Here is a 23,183-nt window from a genome sequence, read left to right as displayed (position 1 = left end):
ATTAATCTGGGGGGACGAGAATGTTTGGTTTTTAGATCCAGCGGCCAATTATACATGGGACAGGTCCAGTGGAGGAGCATGAGCTGAGTCAAGCAGTCAACCAACGCATTCCACTTGCTTTCTCTTCTTTATATGAGGGTTAAAATCTTAATACAAAGAAAAGATCAATCGCAATCGTAGTGATAAGCTGATGCTGCCAGGTGTATTATAACGTTTGATATTTCTTTGCCTTTTTCTAGAGGCAAGGCAAACTTCCGCTTTATACTGTTTTTTTCTCCTCCCCTTAACAATGATTTAGGGTGCGTTTGTTTTGGTGAAATTATTTTTTGAAAAAGTATTTTCCAGACTTTCATTTGTTTGGTTATCCGAAAATGATTTGGTTAACCGAAAACACTTTCCGATCAAGAAAATCATTCATGTATAAATTTAGGAAAGTGAATTTCCTACTTTAAGAAGGTGAAAGCACTTTTCAAAATTAATTATCTTAAATTTGTTAATATTTTATTTTATTTTATTTTTCTTTTCTTTTTTTCTTTTTCCTTCTTCTTCCCTCCGCCGATCGCCAGCCTTGGCGGCCGCGAGCAACCGGCCACAAGCGGGCCGGCCTAAGGCGAGGTTGAGCTCGCTAAATCTTGGCGACCTAAAGTCTCGCTAGCCTCAGCACGATGAGCTCGAGCCTCGCCGGGATCTGGCGAGCTCGAGCCTCACCTTGTCGCCTCGACCTCGCCTCAACCTCGCTCGAGTTCGATGAGCTCGAGGCTAGGCAGATCCAAGCGAGTTAGGGCTCAACCGAGGCCAGCAAGCTTGAGCTCGGCCGATCTTGGCGAGCTCGCGGCTTGCTTAGTGTCATTGCCGGGGTGTCGCCGACCGGTCGCGGCGGAGGAAGGAGGAGAAAGAAAAGGAAAGAAAAGGAAAAGGAAAAGGAAAGAGAAGAAAAAAGAAAAAGAAAAGAAAAAAAGAATTAAAAATTCATTTTTTAAAAAAGGAAATTAAAAATTCGATTTTTTAAAATAAAAATAAGTAAAAATTTTGATTTTTTTATCTGAAATAAAATCATGAGATTGAAATCATTTTATAATAAAATCCAAATGTCAGAAAACGATTTTGATTACATATTACCAAACGAACCGTTTTCCTTTATCATTGAGTTATTCACGAAACAAACACACTCTTAAATTCCATTTGTTTAAAAAAAAATATAACATTTTTTGAAAAATGTTTTTCGAAAAGTCATTTTCCAGGAAAATATCAATATTTTTCAAGAAAATATCAATATTTTCCGGTGTTTGGCCGAAACCTAAAAATGAACAAGAAAATATTTTTTGTCGTAGATTTTCCTAAATAGACATATACTATTCGGACGCCAGTAACTTACGCATAGGCAATTGGAGAACTAGGCACGGGCACCAAGGTCCCGAGCTTAGATCCTTGGCTCCCGGACACAAGCAAGGGCACCAATCCCGAGTACATAGAAGTTGGGCCCAAGAATTTGGTGCTCGTGCTTGTGACCCCAACGCCCATGGCTGGCATAATTGGTGCTGACGCGAATAAACTTTACAATTTTTTAATAATTTATTATTTTTCTCTTTTCTTTTCTTTCTTTGTTCTTTTATTTTATAACTCTAGGCTAGCGAGGGCCTCCATGCCCTCGCCAAGATCCAGACAAAGGGACCCTCGTGTGTGGCTCGCAAGGACTCATGGCCCATGCCCAGATTGGATGAAGGCGTTGCGGCCCTCGTCGGCCAATAGGCAAGGGCATCGTGGCCCTCTCCTAGATCTGGGCGAGGCCCCGTGGCCGACGAGGGTGCAAAGGCCCTTGCCCAGACCTTGCCTATAATGGGTGATCTCGGCGGCCCACAATTAGGAAAAAAAAAGAAAGGAAAGAAAACAAAAAAATCTTAAAAATTTTAAAAAATAAAAATTATTAATTTCAACGCCGGCCATACCACATAGGACAATCAGTGTTTATATCAGCGATTTTTGATAAAAATTGGCAAGATGGATCATATTAGCAAATCATGAAAAGATTTTGGACTTAATTGACATAATTATAAGGTTTAAGACTACAAGTATACAAGTGCAATAGTTTAAAACTTTTTTTTTTTGGGTACTTTTCCCCTTTTTCTCCATATTTCCTTTTTTTTTTTTCATCTTTACTTTTCCTGAAAATTTGCTCTTTATTATTCTCGTAATGTTTTTCTTTTTGGTTTAGATTGCAGGTACATTCGGGAGTTGACAATCAACGAAGAACCCCTTTCCACTATGCCGGGTGGAATTTGATTATAATGATCACCGTTATTCACTTTCTGGTGAAACACGTAGGAAAACCATTCTTACCATGATGATGTGATTGACTAAAATGTGTTGTACACCCGGAATGCACTCTTATCAGAAAGTGGCTTTAATTTCTTCGAGAGAATCTATTTGGGGGCAGAATCAAGAAGATTCTTCTAGGAGAATTAAGAATCTAGCGCACTGCTAATTAGGGGTGTGCAAAAACCCAGACCGCCAGGACCGCCCGGGACCGGACGGAACCGGTGGTTCCTAAGGGGACCGTCCGGTTCCTGCCCAATTTTTTGGAACCGTGGGTATCGGGTCCGGTTCCCGGTTCCCGGTGTGGAACCGCCCACCCGCCCACCCGGACCGGACCGGTAATATAATAATAATATATTTATTTTTTAAAATTTTAATTAAAAAATCTGACCAAAAAAAAAAAAAAAAATCTAGACACTCATAACTCTCTGCTCTCTTATCTCTGGACACTCATTTGATGGGTACCCACTTGATTTATGGATGATGTGGTTAATAGAACCGATCATAGTATAGGAATTGTATGGAAAGTTATGTTCTTTTCTTTTGTTCCATTGATCCGATGTTGGTCCACATATTTTTTTTTATTTGTCAAGGAAAACTTGGTGGGACCGGTTTCATGGACCCGCTCGGAACTGCAGACCGGACCGGCGGTCCGGCTCTCGGCGGTCCATGGAACCGACGGCGTCCTCGGTCCCAAAATTGAGGACCAACATCAGTGCGGGTTGGTCCTAGGGTTAGAGGGTGGACCGCCCAACCCGGACCATGCTCACTCCCTACTTGCTAATTCCTAGAGACAATAAATATAGAATATTATGATGTTTACGCACTTAGGTCATTGTTATGTAAGTGACATCCCTTAATTCGCTCACTATTATTTGCTATATTCCGTCCGATATCGAGATCCACAGTTTTGTCCTTTCGCATACGTATAGACACTTTTCCAGAAAGTCACATATCCTAGTAATGTCCTAGCCAGAACATACTTAACTTTGGAGTTTCAAAGCAAATGTTGCCATTAAGTAAAAAAACGCACATGTGAGTGAATTTTAGTTTTACACATATATTTCAAACACGTTATACTCATGTTCGATGACTCCTTCACCATCCTAAAAGCCTATTAGGAGTCGCTCCTTATTTGAGCAATCTGGCCAGCGATCACTTCATGCTCTCGTTAGACCGGCTTGTTACAAATGCCATGATCCGCAATTTGATAGTTGGGTACTTCAAGAGAATTCGCGATACATCATACGCTGTCGATGCTTAATGCTCTTTATTTCGTCATGCTCCCACTCAATGGTCGATAGATAATGTGCGACGAAGATGACATCGTTGGTTGGTTATTACGTAATGGAGAGAAATATGCAACCATGCCCACATTGCGATTTAGTGGAAACATTCGTCAGAATTATCTATTGTTCATAAGGAGTTGGATATCAATACCCGTGGAACCTATGAAATTTAAGCAGATGGTCATGATGGAAACAAAGCCAAGGGTTAGCCGATGCATGGCTTTGTCGTTGTGCGCCTTGTTCATTCGTTCTATCGTGGATCGGGATCTTCTAAAATTCGATGGATAACTTTTAAAGTTATCGTTCGGTAGAAAGTAGACACTTCATCATTGCTCCTCTCCTCATGCGTCCAAGGAAGAATTTTCGATGCGTGAGAAATGAAAATTACTATGAATTCAATAAGCACAAGCAAATAAAACAAGTGCTCGATTGCAAGGGTGATCGGTTTCAGGGTGGGTAGGTTCTAGACCTGAAACTTGAAACCTACCCTGTTATAACCAGTTCCCAATTTTTTGAACTTGAAACCTACCCTGTTTGTCCATGAACCTATTTTGGAATATACCCTGTTTTTCTGGTCCAATTTCAGGGTCTATTCGAGAACCTCTTTCTCTTTTGTTCTTTTTTCTGGTTTAAATTTTTCCAGCAAAATTATATGAGTAGTAATGGAACGATTCAAAGTAAAATATGAATGATAAAAATCACTATCCGCCAAAAGCAACAATCCCTAAGATGAGCAATAAAAATTACTACCACCAAAAGCAACAATCCAAAATATAGTAATAGTATGATCTATGACTTTTTTATTAACACAAGCTAAAAACCAGTTTAAATGGGTTTTCACTTGGAACCGGGAACCAGAGCAGTTCCAACCGGTTCCCAAAAAATGAAACCAGTTCTCGAACTTGTTTTCGGGTGGTCCGGACCGGTTCCCGGGTAAACCCGATCCGGTTGCACACCCCTACTCGATTGTGTTGCATATGCTTAGAGACATATGCATGCTTATGTAATAGTAGAAAAGCATCCATGCCGATAGCATGCGGAGAGCAGTGCTCTAAGGAAAAATGACACAAATGGTCTTTAAACTTTGACCGAATGTGCAATAAGGTCCTTGAATTTTTAATTTGTTCAATATGATCTTTGGATTTTTAATACATATTCAATTTAGTTCTCGAATTATATAAAAATGTTCAATATTATCCCTAAACTTGAATTAATTGAAGGACAACATTGAATATTTTTATGTAGTTAAAGGACTAAGCTGAACATGTATCAAAATCCAAGGACCACATTGCACATCAAGCTAAAGTTCATTGACCTATCGAATAAATTAAAAATTTAGGAACCACATTGCATATTAGGCTAAAGTTCATGGACCATTTGCATCTTATCCCTTTCTCAAAATGGCGGTACAACACGTTGGTGACATTTTGCTCTCTAAGCTTGATGGTAATTGATTGTCTTGTTGAGGAAGAAATTTAAAGGAAATGTTTTGTAACAATTGTTTTTCCCCCCTCATTTATGTAGTTTAAGTAAAGCTCTGCTGCTCTTCATGAGCTTAAATACAACGGGTATTGAAAAAAATAAAAGACATATAAATGGTAATATAGAATTCTTCAGAAATTTCAGCATTCTTTATAATGTCATTAATGGGAGGCTTATATAAACAATTGACTTGAAAGAATAAGTAGTTGGGAAAGGTTATTTTTGTATTAGGTATGGAATGAGGTAAAAAGCGCAATATCTGCAAATAGATCATCTAGGGTTTGCATAACTTTAAAAATCTTGAAACAAAAAAACTCCAACTTTACGCGGTTGGTTGGGATATTAGGAGATTTCCAACTGATTGTTCAAATCCCATAAAATTGATACAAACTGATCTGAATCATATCTACATGCATAGCCCACAAGTTTGTATTTAACTGGTAAGTGGGGCATCCAGTTTCACGTCCTCCATGTAGCTGGCCTTGTATTTGTGCCTATAATTTATAAAAGAAGAGCATTGAAACTAATATTACGACAAGGAACCAAAAATTCAGAGGACAACGCTAGAATATCGACAGAAATCAATCAAATGTCTACATAAACTTATCAAGATGGCTAATATTCATCATTCACGTGCATCAGATCAATCTTACACTCAATGAACTAAACTCTGAGGGTTATGAAAAATAAGGGGAGATCACATTTTTGGTCCTTATAGTCTTGGAAGAAGACATTTTTTAATCCTCGTCCTTTGTTGGGTTGCAACTCTAATCAGATAAAATAGTCCTTATCAAGGCTGCTAATGCTAATCTCTTGACGTTGAGCAAGGGGAGCATCATTGCACGTTTTAATACTATGGGGAGTCCAAATCATGCAGTGTGACGTGGGGATAAGCATCCGTTCCTTTTCCCTTTGTCTTTTTTTAAAATTTGGGGAATTATTTTGATTGATAAGGAGACAAACCATCAATAATTTGCTGGGGACATTCCATAAATTAATCAATGACTCGACCCCATGCTCACTCTTGATTGAGGGTTGATCGAATTAGCATAGAGCCATGGACAGGAAGAGGTGGAGAGACAGCTAACATTGGATGGGTCCTGAGATGTCAATCCGTGTTGTTTGCCTTCTGTTGGATGTTTGTTTGTAAAACAAACAAAATAATGCTCTTTCCTTTGTCCCACATAGGAAAGTATTGAGAAAGTGGGCCGCTTTATAACTGTGAATATCTTCTTGCTCCTTAGAGTGAAGACAATGGGGTGTGTGCTAGTCCACACAATACCCGCGTGCGGGTGCGCGAATAATTGCGCGATTTTGGCGCACTTAGCACTAACCCCTTTATATTTTTATTTTATTTCTTAAGGTTATCTTATTAATTTTTATTAGTTGAAAGGTTGTTTTTGTTTATTAAGTAAATTTCGAAATTATGAAAATTCGGAATTATATATTTATTTATTTATTTTATTCAGAATTTTACGTGTCTTTCCAAGACAACTTTTGGAGATTATACCTGTTCAGTTTTCAATCTTTTCCGAAGGGTTGCATCTATTCAGTTTGCAACTTCTTCCGAAGGAATATCTTTGTCAGCTTTGCAACCTTTCGTGAAGAGTTGCCAATGTTCTTTAAGACCGATTTCTATATATGTCAGTTTTTGGCAAGAAAGAAAACAGAGATCAATTTCTTCAAGTTTTCTTTCGAAAACTACAGCCATCATTTCTTTTGTTTCCTAGAGAGACCCTGGAGAAATACTAGAATTGCTATCTAGTATTCTCATTTTGAGACTTTGTTGTATCCTGGAGGATTTTTGCCGGTGACCATTAGTAATAATTGTGGGGCAAATAAATCCTTAAGGAAAGTGATATCACGCCTCAAAGTCCAACTTGATTGCTCTTTTGATTCGAAGCCATTTTATTTTACAACACCTTCATCATGCAGGAGGTTTTGATCCTAGTCATAGATCCTAAATCAATAAAATCTGGGCAAATGACTCGCATGATTCATAAACTTTGACCAAATGTATAATGTGGTTCTTGAACTATAACTTTATTCAATATAGTCCCTGAACTTTAACCCAATGTGCAATGTCATTCCTGAACTTTTAATTTGTCTAATATGATCTCTGGACTCCCTGGACTTTTGGTAAATGTTCAATTTACTCCCTAGACTGTATGAAAATGTTCAGTATTTTTCATGAACTTGAATTAATGAAAGGACAATATTGAATATTTTCATACAGTCTACGGACTAAATTGAATATTCACCAAAAGTCCAGAGACTACATTGAACAAATAAAAAGTTCATGAACAACATTGCACAGTAGGCTAAAGTTCAGGAACCACATTACACATTGAGCCAAAGTTCAATGACTATTTATGTCCTCATCCCTAAAATATGATGAAAATTCATAAAATTCATGAATCTAGACGTAAATTGGACCATGTACATAAGAGACATTGTATATTGCCATGCATTTAGCTCTTGGGAAATCTTACAGTACTTACATTTTGATTTTCGTAGATCCGAGACACTTGAAACTTTTCAAAAAACTCAAATATTGACGTGTAAAATCGTATGTATTCTTTTTTTTTTTTGGGTAAAGTTCGTATGTATTCTTTTGTAACTATAATTTTCACATTTTTTCCTGTAAATGAAAAGAAGATATTTCCATGTAACCCCTTTAGAATGGACAAAGGTATGGCCTCGACTCAAGGCTTCATTTGATCTAGTTCTCAAACTAGATATGGCAAAACACTCTTAATCAAGTACTCGGACACAAAGTGGACTATGCACAACGTATACACCACATAGCTTAAAAGTCACTCAATGATTAACATTGCATGATGCATCACGTCACTTGGTATTTTTTTATTAGAAGAGGATAAGTGGTCCCAGATTGCTGGCAATTAAGTCGGTATTATATGTTGGCTTGAAGTCTTTAACTAATGATGTCCATAGCAAGCAAAAGAATCTTAGATTTAATCCTATGGTCCTCCAAAGAATATCGGTCTGGTCTTTTGGTCGCTAACTTGTTGAGTAAGTGGTTCATGCTGGCCTCTGTCTCTCTCTCTCTCTTTCTCTCTCATATGGTTAAATATGTATATTTTTTGAAACCGTAAGTTTGTAACCTCACTTCAACAGAAGTGTGACCTCCGGTACCGCCGGGGGACTTGCTGCCATGCCCGTGGAGAATCGCTCCCTCTGTCCCTCCCTCCTTGCGGTGACCTTAACAAGTTCATCATGGCCGTTATGGCTCTCACGGCAACCTTGCCAAGGTCCACCACGAGTCACGGCGATCTCGAATAGAGGTCGTGACGACCATGGCAGGGTACCAAGAGCAATAGCTACAGCGACCTTGACTATCTTTAGGTCGTTGTGGCTAAGGGTGAGCATCGGGTTTACTTTAACTAGGGAACCGGCCGGAATTGTTATGGTCGATTTCGTTCCAAGCCGGTTCTAGGGAGAATGGGTTTAGTTCCCGGTTTTAAGGCTACAACTATCGCTTTTACTAAGGAACCAATTCTACTAGGCCAGGTTGTATGTTGAATTGATTTTGACCAAAAAAAAAAAACGTTTGCAACCATAATATTTGAATCATGGATTTCAATATAATCAAATGATCACATAACCACTTGACCAAGGAATGTTTTATAATGTATAAAATTTGGATTCTAACCCGAAACATAAGAATGGGATGGTTTCCAAGTTGAACTGAGAACCGACGATTCCAAAACCAGCTGATTTGGTGCTCGATTCTAATCTTTTGGAATCAAAGGTCACAGAGTTAGTTTTTGATTCTAGGTTGAGAACTGACCCACCTTGAAAGGGATCACTCTTAGACAGGGTATCCGGAGAGAGAGAGAGAGAGAGAGAGAGAGAGAGAGAGAGAGAGAGAGAGAGAGAGAGAGCAGAGAGAGAGGTGTCCATTGCCAGCGAGGTCCATGGCACTGGAGGTGATGGCTGGTGGTGGCGGAGGTGGTGGCAGACTTAAATTGAGATTTTGGATGAATTGGTGTGTTGATGGTTTTAAATTAGGATTTTTTGGGTGTCCATGATGGAGGTATTTTAGTCATTCCAATGAGATTGTGGGAGCAAACTCGAACTTTCAAAAGTAAACTTATGTAAGTGGTGAAGTGGTGAAAAGTCAGCCACTTTCGCGATAATTTTTCCAAATTAAAGGGAAAATTCATTTTGATTGGCCAAGGAAACCACGACATAAGATACGGTAGATAAAATAAATCCCTAAGAGCGATATGTTGGAGTATCTCTCTTTTTTGGTTTGATATTGGACTCTACTGTTTTATGAAATATAGTTATTTCGAGATATGAATCCACTACTTCTCCTAAGATGTTTCCTTTGATATCTCAATAAATCTCAATTAATACATACTTATATGCATCGAATGAGATTGAGTGAGACATGAAGAGAAGTATTTGGAGAGGACTTTTAACTATTGTTTTGTCTATATAAAAAAGTAGCCTATGCAATTTGCAGATTGAAAAATGACCTTAACTGGGAACTTTATTTGTTCAATTGGCATGATAACTAAATTACCGGGGAGCCGTTGCAATTAGGGGCCACCAATAGGTGAGCTGGGCAGCCGTCGTATTCGGATGGGATTAGCGCAAAATTATGGTCTAAACTCTTGTCCAGGCTTGCCCAAAATTCCTTTTGGTCATTGTGGCTTCGATGGTCAGAAATTTGATTGTACAAACTTGACAAGTTATAGAATTTGATTGCACTTTTTGAAAGTTTTAAGATTCAATTGGACTTTCGTAACAAGTTTTAGGACTTCTAGTACACTTTTACCGATTTACTCGCAAGCAATCACACACACAAACATGAAAGACCTGGACTCTTATCGAAAGACCGCAACTCTTATCATTGTTCAGTGTTTACCTCACATCCCGAGCACGAAATTCATCAAGCCAAGATGAAAAAGAAATGGCAAAGAATGGAGAACGACTGTTCTCAGCTCTTTCAGCTGTGATCCTAGACAGACTGGTCATGTATAAATAGCTGTCCACGCAGTAGAGTCAGTGTCCAGTAACTCAGTGGAGAGAGAGAGAGAGAGTGTGTGTGTGTGTGTGTTCTGGGCATTTCTGGTGGAATATATCGGGCACACAGTTCATCTCTTTCTGTGGTTAGAGGGAGATTCCGCAGATTCGGGATCCATCCAAGAAACACCACTTTCTCTCTTGATTCTCGGGAAAAAAGAAAAGGTAAGCGTTAGTAACTTTCCCACTCTGTCAGAAAGGAAAGGAAGCCCTTTTATTTTGCAAGCTAATTAATCCTCTTTTAGTATTCCCATCACATCAGATGTTTTTTTTCCTTTCCTTTCCTTCCTCTTCTTGAGTTTTCACGACGTTTGCCAGAAATTAAGGTTCCGTTTTCTGCAAAACCCTTTAGCTGACATGACGAATTGCATTGAATTAGACTGGAATTCCATGACATAAGATTGACATTAGCTGGCAATCCCACGAGCAGCGTCGAGTTTCACTTACCATTTTCGAAGAATGACTATATTTCCATATCAGTCGGCCTTCACACTTTAGGCAATAGCATTACTACCGGTGCAGAAATATAGGCCTGCAAATCTTGAATATAAGGGAATTGATTGATGAGTCCTTCACACGAGTCCATACGTCCCTGATTGGATCTCCTACATATTCTTTTCCGGGATTCGTTTTCGGGTGACTTCTTTGTGTTCATCAAGGACTGAGTCTGTCGAGTTGCACAGGAGAGAGGGAAAAAACATGAAGAATTCAGTTTCTGAGCAGAGCTTCTACATTGAAAGTGACGAGGAAGAAGAAAGGGATGAAGAGAATGGGTTTGGCAAAGGCGGCGTCCGCGGTGACGGAAATGAATCGGATTCCTCCGCTTCCTCGGCGGAGAACCGCCATCAGAACAGGCCCAGCTCTTACAACACCTCCTGGCCTCAAAGTTACAGGTCTCCTTTTCCTCTCAATTATTTCTGCTAGATTTATCATTGGATGAACGACCCGTGTGCTTGGACTTGGTTTTGTCATTGAATTTTTCCGCATATGAATAAACCAAAGGCAAGCGTGTAAACTAATTAATCCGAATCATAAATTAAGTGATTCTTCTAAATTCAAATGAATACGTTATTTTTGCCATATAATTGATACAATCAAAGACCAATTAATTAATCGCTTCCGATAATCCGTGTTTCAGGCAATCCATCGATCTCTATAGCAGCGTGCCGTCGCCGAACATCGGATTCCTCGGAACCACGCCGCTGTCAAAACTAAGCGGCTCATTCCTCTCGTCGTCGACGCTGACACGGAGACACACTCCGGAGATACTGTCGGAGGTTGCAAAGCCGCTTCTGCCAGAGCAGGAGGAGGAGCCGCTGCAGCAGCGGCGGAGCTCTCGCGCACTGCTCCCTCCACTACCGCGGAAGGCATCGGTCCGGAAGGATGAGAAACCGTCCAAAGGGGCTGCCCACGAGCTGCCAATGTCTCGCCAGAGCTCTTACGGACAAGCTGTGCTCAATGGTACGTTGAGTCTTCGTTACATGTTACCCAATATTCTTTTACAAGTCGTGGCATGTTAATTTCAACATATATCCATAAAACATAATCGACCAATCACAATGTTTATTAGGCAGTGCAAATATGCGACATTGCTCGTGATATTCTACTTGTTTTACCGACGTTGGACCGAATGAATAATGATGTTTTAACTATAGTATGTAGTCCCCAAATTACAGCATATATCTAGGTGTAAAAATCCATGTTTGTTCATATCCAAAACAACTGAGAAAGGGACTAGTCAGGACACGATATCGATGTCCAAATCTAATTAAGATCACAAAATCTTAGAAGTGCAAAATGGAGCAGATTGGATGAGTTTGACAGAGAGCAACCCCGCCTTCACAAAGTTTGTCCATGTGCACATATTGTCTCTACTCATCAAATTTGATCTGGACCTTAAAAAGGGAGAAACAAGAAAGGGACTTCAAATCCATCCGACAAAACTTTCTGGTCGAGATTTTGATCCACGGTCGCAATAGCTTATAGCGCCTACTAGAAACGGTCTTACCAAGTTTTAAGACGTTTTGGCTTTAAAACCGGCCGTACTAAACGATGCACTTCAAAACGATGTGATGTCATAAATAATAAACCCATTTGGCCTAACACATTAAAACATGTAAATTTAAAACACATAAGATTAGACCACTATGATAATGTGGTTGATGATCATGATGTGAATATGTGGTCGAGGGGCCACGCGGGGGGAGCGGGGCCCACGGCGGCCCTATGATTTATCGCTATGCGTTGGTTGGATATGACTTATGATGGTGTTTTCTTCTCGCCACTTGCCTTCTTAGGATTTTTTCTCCAAGCCTTCGGATGATTTTTCATATCCTCACGTCGGCCGGTCCACTACCACATCAAATAGAACTCCTCACCTTGATATCCCTGTAGATTGTGTTTGTCTGAATGAATATAATTTGCGAATTCAGTTTTTTGAACTTTCACGTATTTAGTTTAGTTAAAAGAAAATCAGTTACGGCCGTAGAAAATATGCATCGTATAATAAGGAAAATAAATTCCCTGCTGTGAAAATAGAAAAACGTTTGCTTTGAATGCACCCTAATTATTGTGATCATGGGCAATTCTAAATATAGTCTCTAGATTGAAATAACACAGTCAATTCTTCCTGATATTGTGATCATTCAACATTCGTATCATTATATACCTTATAATTGCAACAGCATGGGAATTGTTTACAGTTTTTTTGTTCTTTTTGGGTCAGCTAGCCTGCTATATAATATTTCATATAGCCCCAGCTTAATTTAAAACTTATCTAGACGAGATAATTGGATGCTCGTGAGAAAAATTCTTATATATTCCATGTTCTCTTGCAATCCTTGGTCGTGATCTCTGTCTTCTTTGTGTGTTTTTCTTCTTTCTTTGATTATTTTAAGTTTGTGAAATCTTGGCTTGTGGTGGGTAGGTGGTCGGAATGAATCAGCCTATGTTTATTGCATGATGGCACATGGTGCACATGAACCGTTCAGCTGCCCAACAAATATATGTTGTTGCCCATACCATGGTCAAAGAAGTATACACTAATAATGCACAAAGGACAGAAACATTAACACCAACTTTTGTTTAGTAACTTTCTTCGGATACAACAATAAGACAAGAACATCTCCCTTTTCATAACTTGGATGTATTGTTAATTCTGGGAATTCCGCTTTTGGTCCTCAAACTTGCACGGTTAATTGAATCTAAGTGCTTCAACTTTTGATTTGTCTAATCAAATCCTTAAACTGGCATGCTTTTCTGATCAACTCCATCCGAGCTCCAATCCGGTTTGTCGGACCCGATTTGTGTGTCGGAACGGGCAAGATGTTTGACGTGGAAAGTTCGAATGCAAAGCCGGTGTTAAGAGATCGATTTACTCAAATTTGGGTTGTGATCTTTAGAGCCCTTAGGTCTCTCAAACTATTCCTACTTTTCAAATTCTGTGCAATTACATTACCTACGAGCAATACTTGTTTCGATGAGTTCGTGTGTTTTTTGTTTAATTCATAAAAACCTTCTCTATAGGCATGAACGTTCTATGCGGAGTTGGGATACTGTCAACACCATATGCAGCAAAAGAAGGAGGGTGGGCCGGAATGTCCATATTGATCGTGTTCGGGGTGTTGTCCTACTACACCGGAATCCTACTGCGTCACTGTCTGGACAGCCAACCCGGGCTTGAGACTTACCCAGACATCGGTCAAGCCGCATTCGGTACTCTCGGACGGATTGCCATCTCGGTAAAACGTCATATTATTCACATGCTCATTTCTATGACAGTAAACTTGAATGACTACAACACAACTGTAGATCCCAGGGATAAATGTTACTTCCGTCATGAAAGAAAAACTTGGATTGGCCTCTGACATCGGTTTCTTTTCTTGTGTGTTGTCTTTGTGGGTGCAGATTATTCTTTACGTGGAATTATATGTAAGTACAGTTGGCTAATTCAGGGAGTATTTCTTGTGATTTTCTTTACTTGTAATGTCTTTAAGAATGTGACGAGGGCAACTTGGGACCATGTCATCTTATACATTTACTTAGTTATACTTCATACTTCTTGATAATATTGGGGTCTTATATCTTTTTTGGGCAGACTATTGGGGTTTTCTATCACCGTTTCTTGTTTTATACGGTGATTTAATATGATTTTTCTTTGTTTGTTTTTACGAGTATATACGTTGTGTCTGCAGGCATGTTGTGTGGAGTACATTATATTGGAAAGTGATAACTTGTCGTCCCTGTTCCCAAATGCACAAATCAGTTTGGGTGGATTTCATTTGGACTCGCATCACTTGTTTGCTTTGATGACCACGCTCGCTGTTCTTCCTACTGTTTGGCTTCGAGACCTCAGTGTCCTCAGTTACATCTCTGGTGAGTTAACTTTATTTCTTGATTGCCAATATGGGAATTTCAAATAAAAGCTCTTGTTACACTATCGGAAATCTACGCCGATCAATCTCCGAATCCATTCATCATGTGCATAAATTGTTGAAAGCTTATGATGGCACGTTTTTCATTTTTAGTATGCTGAAATGGCACTCTTGTTTTCGCCAAAACAAGTACATTGGCGAAAAGATTGGACCTTGATCACTGTCTTAAGATGATTTCGATGTGTGAAAAGGGCGTATGTAAAACACAACCATGCATTGCTATGTTGGTTATTCTGTGCATGACATTTCTTGTAGTTTAACCACATATTTGAATTCTGAAACCCAATTAAGTCCAGTTTGAAGTAATTTGCGGGTTAAAATGGCAACATACCGTTATGTTCTTTTTGTTGTCCACATTTTGCCTTTCACTTTTCCTTTCTCATGCATATAGTCTAGCTGGGTTGACACTCCTTCACCGAGTGGACTACTGGATGAGCTATCTTAAGTGCATAGTGATCTTGATTGGGGATAAGTTTTCAGCTCATTGATCCTTGCTTCATCTTTTCGTAGCCGGGGGAGTTATAGCATCCGTGTTGGTTGTCCTATGCTTGTTTTGGGTCGGACTTGTTGATCAAGTTGGTTTCCATGCCAAGAGCACGACAACGCTGAACCTTGCCACTCTTCCAGTCGCTATCGGTCTTTATGGCTACTGCTACTCCGGACACGCCGTATTTCCAAATATCTATACCTCAATGGCTAAGCCAAGCCAATACCCATCTGTCCTTGTAACCAGGTAAATTTAATCCTCTGATGGACAATATATCCCTTCGGGTGATTTTTCAAAAGTCTAGAGACCAAAACACCATTAGTTGTCAATCTTGTGGCTCTGTTAATGGTCAAGATTATTTTTTGAGCTTAGGCTCGAACATTCTAGCCTCAAAATCGCGACTGATAACAATGCTCAGAGCAGTACAATGTTCTGAAGTTGTATTTACAACTCATCAAATTCTCAATTGAAAGGCTTTGAAGAACAAAATAGTTCATGTGGTCTAAACATTCATGCAACTTTATTCTTAAAGAATTTTATTGTACTACGGGTGTAGTTTTGCCATTTGCACTTTGATGTACGCGGGAGTGGCCGTTCTGGGATACTTGATGTTTGGTGAATCGACACAGTCGCAATTTACGCTCAACATGCCCCAAGATTTGGTTGCCTCCAAAATAGCTGTTTGGACTACGGTATGCTCGCAACTTCACTTTTTTGTCAGGAGGATTTTATATATCATACAATCATATAACATTTGTAGCTCCTTTCGTATTTGAACCTCTCTTTGTGAGATTTGTTCATTGTGTTCTGTTCCTTTCCTTTTTTCTTTTTCACTAAACAAATCTTGACACTAAAAGGATGTGATTTCTTTTGTTCTTTTGCAGGTGGTTAACCCTTTCACCAAATATCCTTTTCATATATCATTTGGTTTATGAAGAGAGTCTATTGATGAATTGAATCACACAACAAATTCCATACTGGTGTCTGGGAGTTATGAAACTAAATGGTTCCCCATCTTCGTACCAAATTTCATTCTTACACCTGAGATTTTTCGTGTCCTTAATTACTACACGCGTCTATTTAATTATCTTCCTTAACATAAGAAACGAATAGCTCTCAATCTTTTTTATGCTCTGAAGTGATTATTTATACACTTGTAAAGTCAATCACGGGTTTGATCTATTTTAGATCCAGTATGTTCCTGTTTTCAGCATTCACCTTAACTAGGGACCACATATGCATTGACCATGTCTCCGGTAGCAATGAGTCTTGAAGAACTCATTCCATCAACTCATGTCAAATCTTATGCTTACTCTATCCTCATAAGAACTGCCCTCGTGTTATCGACTTTGATCGTGGCCCTATCGATCCCTTTCTTTGGTAAGTTTCTTGTTCATCATCATCTTGTTTTATTTGTTCATAGGTTAGTAGATCAACAGTCAAATCTAGGACTTGCAGCGTCTCTTTATCTTATTTCTACATTGTCACTGAGAGACTTCTTTACTTTTGCTTCAGGTCTTGTGATGTCACTTATCGGATCTTTACTCACAATGCTTGTGGTAAGCTTGAGTTAATGAGTTACTTTTACGTTTAGAGGAGTTTAAAGGTTCTCGGTACATATATACGGAATGCTTTTACTGATTTTCAAATCATATTTGCTGGTTGATGATGCTGAGCTATATTATTGCAGACCTTGATACTTCCCTGCGCTTGTTTTCTAAGCATTTTGAGAGGAAGAGTGACGCGTTTTCAGGTATGCATATGTGCATTATTAGGCATCGACATAAGTTCTGGATATTCATGATGCCGTAGTTTATATTCAAACCAACTGATCGGAGGACAAAAAGTTCTTAAGACCAAAGCACCATACATTGGTCATCTAGTCTTCCTGCTGCTATGTTAGATCCTAATTCATTCATAAAATATCTATACCACCGCTTTAGAAAATTTATAGGAATGTAACAATAGATTCTTATAAAGATTTAAAAATACTTCTCTCATTTGTGAAACTTTTTGAAAGCAAGTCATTGAAAGAAGGATGAATTAAGGACATGAAACTTTCCATAAGAGCTTTGCTACTGTAATTTCATTATGTGTCTCAGTATGGTCGACAGATAAAGCTTCCAAGCTGGCCTTCTCCGCATATTCTTGATGATTTGCGTCTCTCTTACTATCAGGCGGCATTTTGTTGCTTAATCATCATAGTGGGGGTCGTTTCGTCGGTCTTCGGAACGTATTCCGCCCTTTCGAAGATCATCGAGAACTTGAGCAGCTAAGGACTATGAGAAGAGTTTTGCAGACGGATGGGAGATATCTCTCTCACACACACACACACATCACATCTATGTTACTCTCAATTTTGACAGTTTTGAGTTTGTACTAGTACTCCTTTGATGATGTCTCTTTACCTAGTTAGTGATCCTTTATGAGTATCAATTTCATCGATAATTTATACAAGACACATTGATATTACAGAGATGCAAAATTTGGCTTTTACGTACTGATAAATAAATAAATCGTTTATGTCGAATTAATCTGAATATAGATGTTCATTGTCTGTGCATCAGAGGTATGAAGTAGAGGTAATTCTTTTTGCATTATACAGCTTAATCACTACTATTTGAAGTAGGATTGCGCTTAACAAGTAAGAACTAGTAGTGACATCAGGTCATCAAACTGCTGTAATATCTTACCAGTTATCATAATTTCTAGTCAATAGCTCTCGTAAGATCTATTGGTTAATGTGACAAAACATAGCTTCAAATTTGGAACTACATGTGCATGAAAACTAGATGTGCTATGGAACTTTCTTTACCCGCTGCTGAGAAAACTCTTATCTGCATCAAACAGTACTAGCATCAGCGAAAAGAAGCACGATAGGTTTAGATAGATGTAATCTAATCTTAGTCCGGTTAAGATTGATGTGATCTAGTCATCAAAGCATGATAGGTATCGATAGATGTAATTTAATCTAAGTCCGAATTAGATTGATGTGATCTAGTCTTAACATTTGAGGGCAACAAATTCTTAAAACTCTTGATTTGAGTAATCAAATCCTAAACTTTTCACTTAAAACGCAATCTAGTTCTAAACATATACCTGCAAGTGCAATTTAAATTTGCCTCATTGGTCAGGTCTATGGTACTTTTCAATACTGTTTTCATTTTGGCCGCCATAAATCTACGCCTTTCCATTGACATAATCAAATCCCTTTCTCTTTTTGGAAAAAGCAATCAAGTTACTTGGCGATACTTTTTTAACAAAATGATTCAATTGCACTTTTAAAAAAAATAATAATTAAAGATTTGATTAACGTTTATAATGCGATATATTGCCTGACTGATGCTAGTTTTTCGAGCTTGGAATGTGAAGCTAGGCTTGAGGCCCCAAAAACTTGAATGGTCGGAAAATTTGAACCAGTCTAAGCTCGCGGAATAAAAGTAGTGCCCTTTTATGATCCTTCAAGGGACAGATCCTAAATGTTACCGAGTCATATATTCGCTCATCTTGTCACGTGTAGTACCACACAATTACTTGGAATTTTTTCTAATGAATAGTGTTACATTAAATTGGAAAAGCAAATAAAACCAAAATTATTTGAGAGAGAAATAAATGCAAAAAAGGTAGACCCGACATAGGAGATTTATGTGGGTCGGTAACGTGGAGAAATCGATTATTATCAATAAAGAGAAAGTAACAATTGCTTAATCACACTCACTCACAAAAGTGTTTTCCAATCTCGATTTCACCTGAATAAGCCCGACAATAAATATAAAAAAAATTATCATTGTATTTCTTTCGATAACCCTCTTTTCAAGTTAGGGTTAACTTGAGTTTTTAACATTCACTGCTTTATATATGTATCGGCCCTAAGTGGCAGATGGCCACATGGATCAAACGATTGGATTTGCATAATTCGGGCCTTCGCCGGGCCAGTCCGGCCAACGGACCATGTCGTGCCCGAGCCGGCATGGCCAATGAGCCAAGAGCTACTCCAAACCAATTTTGCTCGCTCTGGATTGCTCGGACTATTTAAACTTTAGTCGGTTTCGAATCAAATCGAGTCTAAAGTCCAAGCCTTTCGACAAATAGCTTTTCGAGTTCTTGGGCCACGGCATAATCGGAGGGTGGGAGCAAGGAACCAAAAACATCATCAGAGGATGTGTCCCAAGAGTCCCGGAAAGTCCAGAAGCGGCTGAAACGGCTCCTCATTTCAGACAGAAAAAACGAACCAATGACATCAAACCATTCTTGGTGCTTCCTCGGAATGCTCAGTGCCCGCCGCACGTTGGAATCTTCTTGTCTCTGTTTCCTCCTTTTCGTCTCCGACCCACTTCGCGTTTGTGCAATTTTTTCTCAAATTTGACTTCGAACGTCCTTCTTGCGCGACGGCGATTGATGGGTCTTCCGTAGGAGCGCAATCTTGATCTTGGGTCTCGCTCGCCATGTACGCAATGAGACTCTCTCCCTCTCTCGATCTCGGGAGCCCCAAACCCGGCGTACCCCCGCGCGACCCGCCGCGGGACTCGCTCCGGTCCTCCTCGATCGTTCGCTCTCGGGCGCTTCCCGTCGCATTCGGTCGTGTGATGGTGCGTTGTTCGAGTTTGGATTGTGCAGTTCAGAGGAGAATTTCAGCTCTCGGCGCGGTCGGCCAAGATGGGCACACGTTGAAGGAGGAGCTCGACGACTCGCCCGTGTCGGTCGAACTGGAGCCGATTTGCAGCGAGAGCCAGTTCGATCGGGTCGTGGCCGAGGCCCAACAGCTTGAGGAATCGGTTATTGTGGTCTGGTATGAGTTCTTGCATTCCTGAGTTTCGTGTTTTTGTGTTCTCGATTTCGTTTGTTTCGTTGGGCCGTTTTGTGTTTCTGTGTTCTTGGCTTAGAAGTATGTTGGGAGATTGGTAGCTGTTGTTTTTGTTTGGCCAAGGAGATTGGTAGCGGTTGAAAGATTGCAAAACGAGTGCAGATGTTTGAGTCGGCTTTTCCATTGTAAAGTTAAAGAACCGGATACACCAATAAAATCTGATGAAGCTCTGTATAGGCTTGTATTATAGTATTTTATTTTGCAAATTTATATGACAAGATAAGCTCGTTAGCAGATAATGCAAAGCACATACCATTGTGGAGTGAGGCCATGAAGGAAAAGAGCCAACTTTGCCTTGAAGTTGCCCTGCTACAAATGAGTTTATTGAAATGACTAACATGGACTTGTAGGATGGCAAGCTGGTGCAGAAAATGCATATATCTGAAGCCAAAATTGGAAAAGTTGGCTGCTGATTACTATCCAAGGTTAGACTGAATTAATTTTCCCCCAAATACTGACAGATAGGCATTTGCCATCAACTTTTCTTGACTTGATAATACTGAAGGATAGTGGTATTGCCCGCTCAAAGTTTGGTGCATCCGCACGTGGACATTCATATTATTTTATCTTTAGATGTTCTTTGAGGAAATTTTTCATATTGGAGGAAACCCGTATTAATACATAAGAATGCAAGAAGGTGTGGATATTCCATCTCCCAAACTAGATCTTCTTCCATGTTCTGTTGATTACTCCTATCAATTCCTTGTTGCAACTCATAAAATTTAATTTTGATTTAACCAAACCATTCTTTCAAACCTGCTGAAGTTTCTCTTATAGATCTGCGCATTTCAAATAAAGCTTTATAATCTAGTTGAAATATGGATGTCCTCATTTGGTCATGCTGCACACCGCAATCAGCTTCACTTTCTTCAGCATTTTTCGCTCCAAAGAATTTTTAGAGAAAGGTTTTTGTGGTAATTTGATCAGGGCGTTGGTGCATCTGTATTAATATGGTATAATGATCTGTTAAGCAGTTAAGTTTTGATGGCGTCATTATGTTCCGATTGAAAATTTTACTCTACATAAATGGAAGTAAGGACTGGGAATGGTGACAGTTGATTCTGTTTTCACAACTGGTGGGTGAAAAGAAAATATCCAGAAGATGGTTTCATCTTCTTATATGATAAGTCCTAGACAATTATGTCCTTTTCTCATAGCAAATACATGACCCATGAGTCAACATATTGCCCTACTTATCCCAAAAAACAAAGTGTTTATCTGCCTGCCTCTCTTTTATGTCCAGCTAGAAGCACAGCATTTACCTGTGGTTTTGCAATTTACCTTTTGTAACCCTACCCCGGCGATTCCGTTATGCAAGTATGAGGTGTCATCCTGGCTATTTTGAGTCTGGCAGCAGATGTTAGTGTAATTTTCAGAAGTGCAAGGGGTATTACTCTGGTTTAGCCAAAATTCAGGGGTTGTCAAATGTAATTTACTCTGAAAATTTCTTATATTGCAATCTATTGCAGATTGCGCTTTTACTGTGTTGATGTCAACAAAGTTCCTCATAAGCTGGTTGCTCGAGCAGGTGTCAATGTAAGTCCAAAGCTTTGGGTTGTTGAATTATCTCTCATTTCTAGATCCCATATGAGATCTGATAGTGATTTTATGATGATCAGAAGATGATACTGTTAAAGTTTGTGAAATGTGGCAATATGAAGTGCTCTTATCAAAATAGGTCGTACCAACCTATTCAGATGATATGGTAGAAAGTGAGTAGCATTCCGAAACTCTTAGGACCTCACCTAATGCATGGCACTGCTTTTGATTTAAGAAATATTTGCATGCTGTAATTTGATGAGGAATGTAGTATTGCATGTAATTCAATGCACAAACTCACATCCAGATTTTCCTTCTTAATGGGCTATCTGAATGCAGCTATACATGCATTTCCCTTATGGCTTTACTGAGGTAGAAATGCATAACAAATCGAAGTAGTCTGAAATGGCAAGCCTAAGACTTTTGACATAAAAGTACCAAACTTTCCTCGGTTGATGATGTCTATTAAGATGCCTGTTATAATGGGGCAAGACTGGTCATTCTAAGAATTTTCACTGTTTTGATGTTCTAGGTGATGCAACAAATGGGTGTTCAAAACCAGTGACCCCAAATTAGATGACCACTATAAGATGGCTTGTTTAAACATCCAAGAAAGCTTTGCAACACCTTCTCATGAACACTATTTTGGGAACATTTAATGTTTATAGCGATCTTATTATCATTCAGTGAGATAGATACTTGTGCTAATGTTATTGCATTTGTTGTAAATGGGAATCAGCTCGCCAAATAGCAGTTACTTTAAACAATGAACTTATTGCCAGAGTTATGCTCTGAAAAGATCAGACCCTGCCCCTGATCCTTGATAGAAGATAGTCTTGAGATTTGAAAAACTTGGTTCACTTGATACTAGTCTCAATTTACCTTTAAGTAGAGCCATATTAAATTAGGATAATTGGTGTTGCTTAGTTTCAGTAAATACATCTGCAATTGTGACCACGTCTGTGACTGCGAATATGACAGCACGAGTGGGGCTGGATTGATAGGTTGCGTCTTTTGTTGTTCGTTGGTACCGTTACAATCTCCAAGTTTGCATTGTTTCAATTGCTTTTCTTGCTTTGACTCAAACTTGGCAAAATGGTGATTAACACTTAAAAATTTCTTCTTATTTGGACACGACGGGGATTGGAATTGTGAACAGAAGATGCCGACTATACAGGTATCAATTCTGAATCCATGTGAGGAGTTTGTTAAACTCTCTGCTTGGAGTAACTGAAAATTTTGTATTAGCAGCTGTGGAAGGATAGCGAGAAGCAAGCTGAAGTGATTGGTGGCCACAAAGCATACCTAGTCGTCAATGAAGTTCGTGAAATGATTGAAAATGAGTGTACAGCGTGAAGTACGAAAAAGAGGCAATTCTTTTTATGCAATTCTGTCCACAGGATTCATTTCATTAGGTTCGATATAGAAAATGAATGCCGGGTGTCAACTACTTGACAGAACCCTCCCCTCTTCCTTTATCCGAGCTTAGGACCGGTATTGGAAGATAAATCCTGCCCGGGCAGATTGTAGTTTCTGTCTATATATTCGTCGAACTTGTCATCGTTCTTACTGCATTTCCACAGGGGATATAAATGAGGATTCTCTATTTTGCCTCTGTGCTTCCTTCTGTCGCTCCATTTACTTATAAATAGCCCGTTGGTGACTCTAATTGCTTGTTAAATTGAAGGCCAGGGCGTGGTTTATTCCAGGTGATTAATTGT

The 23,183-nt window shown here is 39.2% G+C and overlaps 2 protein-coding genes across 7 annotated transcripts; both read left to right on the top strand.

Annotated features, from left to right (window-relative positions):
* The first annotated feature begins 10,008 nt into the window (after positions 1 to 10,008).
* On the top strand, positions 10,009 to 17,531 carry LOC115690733 (amino acid transporter AVT1C). Of its 2 annotated transcripts, XM_056313222.1 has the most exons (13): positions 10,009 to 10,304; positions 10,662 to 11,032; positions 11,278 to 11,600; positions 13,665 to 13,879; positions 14,046 to 14,069; positions 14,333 to 14,513; positions 15,083 to 15,305; positions 15,616 to 15,751; positions 15,944 to 15,986; positions 16,287 to 16,439; positions 16,575 to 16,618; positions 16,750 to 16,812; positions 17,237 to 17,531. In XM_056313222.1, the coding sequence occupies exons 2-13, from the start codon at positions 10,839 to 10,841 to the stop codon at positions 17,333 to 17,335; spliced, it is 1,698 nt and encodes a 565-aa protein (XP_056169197.1). In that variant the 5' UTR covers positions 10,009 to 10,304; positions 10,662 to 10,838; the 3' UTR covers positions 17,336 to 17,531. The 2 variants fall into 2 exon arrangements, with proteins under 2 accessions (XP_056169197.1, XP_056169196.1); XM_056313221.1 differs by lacking the exons at positions 16,287 to 16,439; positions 16,575 to 16,618; positions 16,750 to 16,812; positions 17,237 to 17,531 and having other exon boundaries at positions 10,010 to 10,310; positions 10,826 to 11,032; positions 15,616 to 15,964.
* Positions 17,532 to 19,153: 1,622 nt separating this feature from the next.
* Positions 19,154 to 23,068, top strand: LOC115690688 (thioredoxin-like 3-2, chloroplastic). Of its 5 annotated transcripts, none has more exons than XM_056313226.1 (6): positions 19,154 to 19,848; positions 20,274 to 20,348; positions 21,393 to 21,459; positions 21,543 to 21,635; positions 22,622 to 22,639; positions 22,711 to 22,892. In XM_056313226.1, the coding sequence occupies exons 1-4, from the start codon at positions 19,505 to 19,507 to the stop codon at positions 21,630 to 21,632; spliced, it is 576 nt and encodes a 191-aa protein (XP_056169201.1). In that variant the 5' UTR covers positions 19,154 to 19,504; the 3' UTR covers positions 21,633 to 21,635; positions 22,622 to 22,639; positions 22,711 to 22,892. The 5 variants fall into 5 exon arrangements, with proteins under 5 accessions (XP_056169201.1, XP_056169199.1, XP_056169198.1 ...); XM_056313224.1 differs by having other exon boundaries at positions 19,155 to 19,848; positions 22,714 to 22,892; XM_030617126.2 differs by lacking the exon at positions 21,543 to 21,635 and having other exon boundaries at positions 19,159 to 19,848; positions 22,711 to 23,068.
* The last annotated feature ends 115 nt before the right edge of the window (positions 23,069 to 23,183 follow it).

The sequence above is a fragment of the Syzygium oleosum genome, unplaced genomic scaffold, assembly GCF_021117445.2.
Source record: "Syzygium oleosum isolate NSW1041296 unplaced genomic scaffold, Sole_v2.1 Sole_v2.07, whole genome shotgun sequence".
Lineage (NCBI taxonomy): Eukaryota > Viridiplantae > Streptophyta > Magnoliopsida > Myrtales > Myrtaceae > Syzygium > Syzygium oleosum.
The sequence above is the reverse complement of the archived record's forward strand: the minus strand, read 5'-3'. Positions and strand labels throughout refer to the sequence as shown.